This window comes from Bos grunniens, chromosome 26 (genome assembly GCF_055505025.1).
Source record: "Bos grunniens cultivar Pamir isolate PY7600 chromosome 26, Bosgru_T2T1.0, whole genome shotgun sequence".
Taxonomy (NCBI): domain Eukaryota; kingdom Metazoa; phylum Chordata; class Mammalia; order Artiodactyla; family Bovidae; genus Bos; species Bos grunniens.
In genome coordinates this window covers 29,925,534-29,935,843 of record NC_141190.1, presented here as the reverse complement: position 1 = coordinate 29,935,843, position 10,310 = coordinate 29,925,534, and the positions used below count along the sequence as shown (strand labels likewise).

The 10,310-nt window shown below is 44.8% G+C and overlaps 1 protein-coding gene across 1 annotated transcript in view; it reads left to right on the top strand.

Annotated features, from left to right (window-relative positions):
* The first annotated feature begins 243 nt into the window (after window positions 1-243).
* Window positions 244-10,310, top strand: part of LOC147344300 (uncharacterized) — a 569,611-nt gene continuing 559,544 nt past the window's right edge. The window contains exons 1-2 of the mRNA XM_086379320.1: window positions 244-319; window positions 395-830. Coding sequence (XP_086235446.1) covers window positions 244-319; window positions 395-830 — 512 coding nt within the window. The remainder of the gene's footprint in view (window positions 320-394; window positions 831-10,310) is intronic.

Sequence of the window (10,310 nt, the reverse complement as noted above, 5' to 3'; positions counted from 1 at the left end):
TCCACTGTTTCCCCATCTATTTCCCATGAAGTGATGGGACCAGATGCCATGATCTTAGCACAGTTCTAAGTAGGGCAGCAAAGTTGAGCAAAATTCAACACATGGCTTTCTCTCCTGGAACTAGCGGTTTAGTCTTTCTGTCTTCAAGAAGTTTGCAGTGTTTTGTGGAAGCCAAAACACACACTCATAGATCTGCAGAAGGTGGTCAGTAGGCAAGTGTTCTTTTAAACAGGAAGGTGCAGAATGACGACAGGAGCAGACACAAGATCAGTGATTGACATCATTTTCTACCCACGCCAGGAAACAGTCTGTGCTCCAGGTGAGGTCAAGATGCCCCCAGAGAGCAGGAAGCCTCCACGTGCCAGCTTTGAGATCCTATAGTACACGGCGTTAGAGCAGCCGGCGAGCTGGGTGCCACCTAGCGGAGGGGTGCTCTTGGCGCTAGTGGTGCACCCCGTGTGTCCACAGCTCGCGCAGGCGCAGTGGGCAGAGCAGGCCCTCCAGCAGCGCCTGGCTCTGTGCATGCGCCCCGCAGGTGGCCGCGCTGGGGTTGTCGCGAGACTACAGTTCCAGCCCGCTTGGTGGCGCCGGGCTCCTCGCCGGCTGTCGCCACCTGCATGCTACGCTTCCGTCCGCCCCCCACCGCAGCGTAACTTGTCTGGAATTGGGGTCCTGGAAGCCTCTGCCCCACAGTCCGCCAGTGGAGAGCCCAGCAACGCCACCTACTGTCCGGGATTCCGTCTCCGTTCCTCTCGGCTCCCGCGACAGGAAAATTTGGCGGAGCGGCGGCTCCTCAGCTGGTCTGAGGCGCGGGGCTCTCAGACCTCCAGGTACCGGCGCCTGAAGCGGCGGCTTCTCTTGGGTTCCTCGTTCCTAGGGTCGCCGCCCCAGCGGACCTTCCTCGCTCACCAGAGGCCACGAAACTGGGCTCCTGCCACTTTTTTGCCTTGCTCGCTCCGTACGCTCCCTATACTGATGGGGCCAAGGCGAGGACGCAGTCTGTGATCCTGCCAACCGGAGTGGAGGAACGCGGTGCCCAGGCGGAGCCAACCGCCTGGAGCTGCGGAGCTGTGGCCAGTCAACCTCGCAGGGGCCCTCGACAGGAGACGCCCTGGGCGTTTAAGCCTTGGTGCACTGTTGAGGCCACCACAGCAGCCTGAGGAGAGGCGAGGTGGTGTGGTTGGAGACAGACTCTTGAAGGGTGGGCAGAGTTAAAGCCCGCTAGGGGAGCTCCTGGAGAATGTGAGTAGAAGGGGCTTCTGAACTCCCGAGTTGCTGCAAATTTAGAGCCTTTGCCTATCTTCCACAGAAGTGATAACTCCTGCAAGAACCACCTCCATCACAACCAGTCCCCATGTTCTTTTCCAAAGCCCAGCCCTGACAGAAACTTCACAGTGTGACTTGTCTCCCTGCTCACGGGTGTGAAGGCCAGGCAAAGAATTGGGAGCCATAGAGTGTCAGGGCTGTGTAGACGAAAGAGTTAAAATTCTGCAGGTGGACATTCCTTCCAGGGACTTTACTTGCTAGGCTTTCTTGTGGACTCAGGTTAGACCAAAAAGGCTTTAGTATTTGTAGGGTGATTTAGATAAGGAGTCCCCACCCCTTCTTCCCTCAGAGAAGAGAAGAATGTTGGTGGACAGTCTCAGATTCCCTGTCTGAGTGCCCTCAGAGATTCCCTGTCTGTGGGAACTCACCACAGGCGTTAGTGGGAGGGAACTCTGTGGCATCTTCTCATTGCATGGAACGATTGGTCAGACTGTCCATCCTGTGAGTGAGCCACTGATAGCTGGTGTGATCAGTCCTAGCGAAAGATCCCAGTGACGGCAACTCCCTGTTGTCCCATTGCTTCACCCCTTCTAGGGAAGAGAGCAAATCATAGCCCTGCTTTCTGCTTTTGGAAGGAGAAAGTGGATTGCTAGATTCCTGGAAGCTGAAACTTGGGAGAGTGGCATGAGTGGGCTTAGGCTAGACACAGCAGGCAAGCCAGCGATCTTGAGTCTTTTCAGGGAAGGATTTGTTTTTGAGAAAATTCTGGATCTTTTCAGCCTAAAAGAGCTGTTACAATTTAAGCTGGTCCTAGAAACTTTAACTTCCTGAAAAAGAAATTGTGGGTGCAGTAGCTGAAGACCATTTCAAAGTGTTCTCCAAATAAAGGTATATTTCATTTTGTTTTTTGTTGTCATGTAATTGGCAGAAGCATTCCCAGAGGGGTATCACTTTCAGTTGTGATTTATTGTCAGCTGGTAATGAAATTTGTGAACATTTAAAATATTTTTATGAATCCCTTTGGTGTCTAGGCATAGATTGCATTAAGATAAATCAGGATAATAGCAGTTCTTACACCATCAGTTAATTTTGCCTTTTTTGACCTTCAAGTAAATGTGTACTATTTGAATCTGGCCACTTTAGCTCAACATTATGTTTAAGAGATTCATATGCATCTGTCCTTTTAGCAAGCGCTTGCTAAAGAGTAACATAATCGTATGAATATCTTTGTTTTTAACTTCATGTGGAACAACAAAAATAAAATGTCAAACATTTTATCAGACTCCTACCATGGATCCAGGCTCTGTTGCAGGCACCAGCGAGACTTAGATGACAAAGTTAAGGGAGCTTTTTCCCAAGGGTTATTGGTCTATATGAGTTGTATCGACCCAAGACCATCATGTTGTGACAAAATGCAGAATGTATGTGCAAAAGTGAGCTGATTGAGGGTCACATTCTCCAGGGCATTGTCACAGACGGGGTGAGCATTGTCACAGAGGAGGTGAATATCTGCTAGTTACTGAAGGACAAGTAACAGCTCACCAAGTAGAAACTTGAGATGGAAACTTGAAGGTTGTTATAGAAAAATCTGTCTCAGTTTGGCTTTGTCAGCCTGACTTGAGATATGGTCTCTGAATCCAGATTCCTTCTCTGACATAGTGAGATATTCTGCACTATCCACACTCACAGGCCTCTAGGTGAGATCTAAGGAATTGATCTCATTCATCCTATGATACACTTCTCATGCTAAGAGTGCTGTATAAAGATAGCCATCATCATTAACTACAAATGGATTCATCAATAATTATTGAACACAACCCATGTGTCAGGAACTACTCTGATGATGGAATCAAGAATAGACTTATGTAGGGACTTCCCTGGTGGTCCAGTGGCTAAGACTCTGCACTCTCAAGGCAGGGGGGCCACGGTTTGATCCCTGGCCAGGGAACTGGATCCCATATGCCACAACTAAAAGTTTGCAAGCTAGAACTAAAGATCCTGCGTGCCCTGACTAAGACCCAGTGCAGTCAACTAAATATTTTAAAAAGGAAGGTATAGCTTTCCCACCATGGATATATTTCTGTTATGCTTTTTACAAGATGCCTTGAAAACCTGTTTGTGTGAGGAGTAGCTGCAAAAGTGAGGAAACCACCAAGAAAGGGTGGTGAATAAACTTGTCAACTTCAAAAATAAAATAGCCAGTTATTTTACCAGCAAAATAAGTTTACTTGGGAATGGCAGAGAATTGCAACTTGGAACAGGCAAGCTATGGTGAATCATAGGCAAATCTGAATAGACAAAGAGATTGATCTTGGAGGGAAAAAGGTGAGTGGTCTTGAAGAGAGATCTGAGTTCCCTGACAGGAATTGAACTTGGGCTCCTGGATGAAAACCAGGAATCCTAGCTACCAGACCACCAGGGGCTAGGGGCTAGAAGCAAAATGGTCCCAGCTCTTCACTCCATTTGAAAACAAAGATGTTTCAAGGAGGCAAAGACTATAAAAATTATGTACAAAGTTTATTAGAGGCATAGTACGAAGTATGAGGGAGCACACAGAGAAACAATTTGCTTATTTAAGATTGAAGCAAGGCAAAAGCACATACCCAAACCTGAAGAGAAAGGATATGGGCATTCTCTCTAATGACATGCAATATGTTGGAAACTAGGCAGAAATACACACCCAGAGAGGAGGGTGGGCGTTCTGAATGAGGAGCGCAGTAAGGAGGTGATTTAAATTGCTTATGTATGACAGTCCTTCCCATTCTTCGTTTTCCTTTGGCCAATTATCTTGTTTCTTTCTTGACACTTGACTAGTCCTAAGACCCTCCGCAAGATAGATGTGCAGCTTTTTGCGAAGATGGCTCCTACCACAGAGACCTGTGGGTGCATGTCCACACTTATTATGGGGTGGTGTCTCCTCCCTTTTTGGCCCCCAAAGAGCCTTCTTGTGCATGTGCAGACAGGGAAGTTTTCCTTGACCTTGAAAGTGAAAATGTTAGTCACTCAGTTGTGTCTGACTCTTTTGCGACCCTATGAGCTGTAGCCTGCAGGGCTCCTCTGGCCATGGAATTCTCCAAGCAAGAATACTAGAGTGGGTAGCCATTCCCTTCTCCAGAGGATCTTCCTGACCCAGAGTTCAAACGCAGGTCTCCTGCTTTGCAGACAGATTCTTTACTCTCTGAGCCACGAGGGAAGTGCATTTTTATCTCTTTACTTCAGCAGAGCTTAGCTTCCATCACTAGCTTTGTCCTTGAAGTGTCAGTTTTGCTCTACTTGACAAACACCAGCTGTCCAGCCCAGGGGCCCACCTATTACCTCAGGATGGTCAGCTCATATTAGGGTTTAGGAGGAATATGGAGGGGGGTGTTATTTTGGATAACATTTCCTTAGAGAGAAACAGGCATTTGAAATTGTAGCAGATTCTTACTGGCTGAAACTGGTGGCTAATACATCGTTGCTGAGGCAGGGAGATGCTTAAAAGCAAAAGATGAAATTCCCAAGTGCAAAATGTTCTCCTTTGTACCAGAAGAAAAGTAACATTCTTATCATCATGGATAAGAAGTTGAGCCAGAATTTTGCCCAAAGAATTCTATTCAAAACAGATCTCATTAACATAATTTTTATTGTTCTTCCTGCTGGTGCATGCATGAGAACTTTCCCTTCAGGGCTTCCTGACTCCATTTTAAATGAAGTTTTCTTTTATTATTTTCACATTTTTCTCTCTTGATCAAGATGTTTCCTCCAAAGCATTGCTGATCAAGAATCAGCTTCTCCATATTTAGTGGTTTTGTCCCTTAGTACCAGGAAAGAACTGTCCTGGTTCTCATGTCCCACATCAGAGGGAAAGTGCATAGCAAATGGAAATCATTGAAGTTATATTTACATTTAAGTAAAAAGGAAGGGCATGAGGAAGAACATTCAGGAATTTCTCATTTAAAGTTTATATCCTATCTAGGATGTAAGCATTAGAGATCATTTTGAAGCACTGAGCTAGCATCACTCTATTGGCTATGTCCTTTCTACCAAGATTTGAGAGGCAACAGGTACAGAACTTAATACTAGTTTATGCAAAGCAGAGTTAAAAGTAATATGACAAGTCCAGTTTGTATGATGGTAGCAAGCTAAATAGATCAAAAGACCATGGAGTATCAGGGGAAATTTGTTGTAACCAGTGCGCTTGCTCCCTGATCTTCTATTATTGAATTTCTACCTTCGGAGTTGTTTATCTAAGTGCCACAGGTGGTATTTGCTATTACACAAATGTCTCCTTGCTCAGAAAGTAGAAAATTAAGGACCATGCTATTGTTTAAAACTACTTTAATGAAATGATCATTGTTGGCCTGCTACTGCTTTGGCTGTGAACTGGCTTGCTCTGCTAATGTTAAGTAGAGATTTCTGATCATGTGTTCATTGGTACTTATTCTGGTCCTAAGAAGAAAGGCTCTTTTTACAGAGACAAACTTAGAATCATGTATGCCCCTGGGTAGTACTTGTATAAGGTGGCCATGGCCATCTCCAGCAGGGGATGGCAAGAGTGAACATAGACATTTTAGGAATCAGTGAACAAAAATGGACTGGAATGAGCAAATTTAATTCAGATGGCCATGATATCTACTGTGGGTAAGAATCCCTTAAAAGAAATGGAGTAGCCATCATAGTCAACGAAAGAGTCTGGAATGCAGTACTTGGGTGCAATCTCAAAAATGACAGAATGATCTCTGTTTGTTTCCAAGGCAAACCATTCAATATCACAGAAATCCAAGTCTGTGCCCCAACCAGTAATGGTGAACAAGCTGAAGTTGAACGGTTCCATGAAGACCTATAAGACCTTCTAGAACTAATACCCATAAAAGATGTCTTTTTAATTATAGGGGACTGGAATGCAAAAGTAGGAAGTCAAGAGATACTTGGAGTAACAGGCAAATTTGGCCTTGGAGTAAAAAATGAAGCAGGACAAAGGCTAACAGTGTTTTGCCAAGAGAACACACTGGTCATAGCAAACACCCTCTTCCAAAAACACAAGAAAAGACTATACACATGGACATTACCAGATGGTCAATACAGAAGTCAGATTGATGATAGTCCTTGCAGCCAAAGATGGAGAAGCTCTATACAGTCAGCAAAAACAAGACTGGGAGCTGACTGTGCCTCAGATCATGAATTCCTTATTGCCAAATTCAGACTTAAATTGAAGAAAGTAGGGAAAACCACTAGACCATTCAGGTATGACCTAAATCAAATCCTTTATGATTATACAGTGGAAGTAGATTGTATAGATTCTGAGAAATCTATTCACAGAAATAGATTCAAGGGATTAGATCTGATAGACAGAGTGCCTGAAGAACTATGGATGGTGGTATCTGACATTGTACAGGAGGCAGTGATCCAGATCATCCCCAAGAAAAAGAAATGCAAAAAGGGAAAATGGTTGTCTGAAGAGGCCTTACAAATAGCTGTGAAAAGAAGAGAAGTAAAAGGCAAAGGAGAAAAGGAAAGATATACTTATTTGAATGCAGAGTTCCAAAGAATAGCAAGGGGAGATAAGAAAACCTTCCTCAGTGATCAGTGCAAAGAAATAGAGGAAACAATAGAATGGGAAAGACTAGAGATCTCTTCAAGAAAAGTAGACATATCAAGGGAACATTTCATGCAAAGATGGGCCCAATAAAGGACAGAAATAGTATGGACCTAACAGAAGCAGAAGAAATTAAGAAGAGGTACACACAGAAGAACTATACAAAAAAAGATCTTCATGACCCAGATAACCATAGTGGTGTGATCATTCACCTAGAGCCAGACATCTTGAAATGTGAACTCAGTTGGGCCTTAGGAAGCATCACTACAAACAAAGCTAATGGAGGTGATGGAATTCCTGTTGAGCTATTTCAAATCCTAAAAGATGATGCTGTGCAAGTGCTGCACTCAATATGCCAGCAAATTTGGAAAACTCAGCAGTGGCCACAGGACTGGAAAAGGTCAATTTTCATTCCAATCCCAAAGAAAGGCAATGCCGAAGAATGTTGAAACTACTGCACTCATCTCACACACTAGCAAAGTAATGCTCAAAATTCTCCAAGCCACGCTGCAACAGTATGTGGACTGTGAACTTCCAGATGTTCAAGCTAGATTTAGAAAAGGCAGAGGAAACAGCTATCAAATTGCGAACATCTGTTGGATCATTCGGAGAAGGCGATGGCACCCCATTCCAGTACTCTTGCCTGGAAAATCCCATGGATGGAGGGGCCTGGTGGGCTGCAGTCCATGGGGTCGCTAGGAGTTGGACACGACTGAGCGACTTCACTTTATTTTTTCACTTTCATGCATTGGAGAAGGAAATGGCAACCCACTCCAGTGTTCTTGCCTGGAGAATCCCAGGGACGGGGGAGCCTGGTGGGCTGCCGTCTGTGGGGTCGCACAGAGTCAGACACGACTGAAGTGACTTAGCAGTAGCAGAAGCAGCATTGGATCACTGAAAAAGCAAGAGGGTTACAGAAAAACATCCACTTCTGCTTTATTGACTATGCCAAAGCCTTTGACTGTGTGGATCACAGCAAACTGGAAAATTCTTAAAGAGATGGGAATACAGACCACCTGACCTGCCTCCTGAGCAATCTGTATGCAGGTCAAGGAGCAACAATTAGAACTGGACATGGAACGACAGACTGGTTCCAAATTGGAAAAGGAGTACATCAAGGCTGTATATTATCACCCTGCTTATTTAACTTCTATGCAGGGTATACCATGCAAAGTGCTGGGCTGGAAGAAGCACAAGCTGAAATCAAGATTTCTGGGAGAAATATCGATAACCTCAGATATGCAGATGACACCACCCTTTTGGCAGAAATCGAAGAAGAACTAAAGAGCCTCTTGATGAAAGTGAAAGAGGAGAGTGAAAAAGTTGGCTTAAAGCTCAACATTCAGAAAATGAAGATCATGGCATTTGATCCCATCACTTCAGGCAAATAGATGGGGAAACCATGGAAACAGTGACAGACTTTATATTTTGGGGGCTCCAAAATCACTGCCAATGGTGACTGCAGCCATGAAATTAAAAGACACTTGCTCCTTGGAAGAAAAGCTATGACCAACCTAAACAGCATATTAAAAAACAGAGACATTACTTTGGCAATGAAGGTTCATTAGCTATGGTTTTTCCAGTAGTCATGTATGGATGTGTGAGTTGGACTATAAAGAAAGCTCAGCACCGAAAAATTGATGCTTTTGAACTGTGGTGTCGGAGAAGACGCTTGAGAGTCCCTTGGACTGCAAGGAGATCAAACCACTCTATCCTAAAGGAAATCAGTCCTGAATATTCATTGGAAGAACTGATGCTGAAGCTGAAACTCCAATACTTTGGCCACCTGATGTGAAGTACTGACTCATTGGAAATAACCCTGATGTTGGGAAAGACTGAAGGCAGGAGGAGAAGACAGAGAATGAGATGGTTGGATAGCATCACCAACTCAAGAGACATGAGTTTAAACAATCTCTGAGAGTTGGTGATGGTAGGGAAGCCTGGCATGCTGCAGTCCATGGGGTTGCAAAGAGTTAGATATGACTGAGAGACTGAACTCAACTGAAGGTGGCCAAGGAGACATGGACCATAGGAGGCTTCAAATATCCTACTTTGTATCTGATGTCAGTGGGACATGTGGAATTAGTAATACTTTTGACAAGTGAAAAAAATTGTTACAGCTTGTACTCCACAGTCACCATTGTCAAGAATGGGTCAAAGTTTCTAGTGGCAAGCCCAGCAATTTGGTAAGTTTCCCCTTTTGTAATAGTTGAGAAATGCAGATAAGAATGTTCCTTTCCAGGAAAAAGAAGGAGAGGATAAGGTAAGTAGTAACTGTGGGAAAAAGGTATACAGGCCTGGTCCTCACATCTTGAGAAAGCTGTCTCCTTCATTTGTCTTCTGCTTCCATTCCTGGTGAATTTAATTTGGGAAGTCTCCAGTGCTTATACTGGACTACACATCAGGTGGAACCTTCTTTAATTGGAAGGTGTGCACGTAGGGCTTGAGTCTCTGAAGTTTGGCTGCCATCTGGGTAAAGTGAGGAGGATGTGGTATATGTGTGTCTGTGTGTCAGTTGCTCAGTCATGTCTGACTCCTTGTGACCCCATGGACTGTAACCCGCCAGGCTCCTCTGTCCATGGGATTCTCCAGGCAAAAGTACTGGAGTGGGTTGCCATTTCCTTCACCATACAACTGCCTCTGTGTGTGTGTGTGTGTGTGTGTGTGTGTGTGTAAGTCACTCAGTCGTGTCCGACTCTTTGCGACCCCATGAATTGCAGCATGCCAGGCCTCCCTGTCCATCACCAACTCCCGGAGTTCACTGAGACTCACGTCCATCGAGTCAGTGATGCCATCCAGCCATCTCATCCTCTGTCGTCCCCTTCCCCTCCTGCCCCCAATCCTTCCCAGCATCAGAGTCTTTTCCAATGAGTCAGCTCTTTACATGAGGTGGCCAAAGTACTGGAGTTTCAGCTTTAGCATCATTCCTTCCAAAGAACACCCAGGACTGATCTTTAAAATGTGGTATACTCCCTTCCAAAGAAATTTAAGGGACGTCTTTGTTCTTATTGATTCCAAATCAAAAGGGTGAGAAAAAATTGGAAACATTTAGTTTGGAGATTTCTAGTCAGATATTTAAGGAAACTAGAAGAGTTTCGTGATCAAGTCCAGCTTACAGCTTATACTTTAAGGTATAACAGAACCTTAAAGACAATTAATAGGATGCTGTGCTGTGCTGTGCTGTGCTGTGCTTAGTCTCTCAGTCTTGTCCAACTCTTTGTGACCCCATGGACTGTAGCCCGCCAGGCTCCTCTGTCCATGGGGATTCTCTAGGCAAGAATACTGGAGTGGGTTTGCCATGTCCTCCTCCAGGGGATCTTCCCAACCCAGGGATCAAACCCAGGTCTCCTGCATTGCAGGTGTCTGAGCCACCAGGGAAGCTCAAGAATACTGGAGTAGGTAGCCTATCCCTTCTACAGGAGAACTTTCTAACTCAGGAATTGAACTGGGATCTCCTGCATTGCAGGCA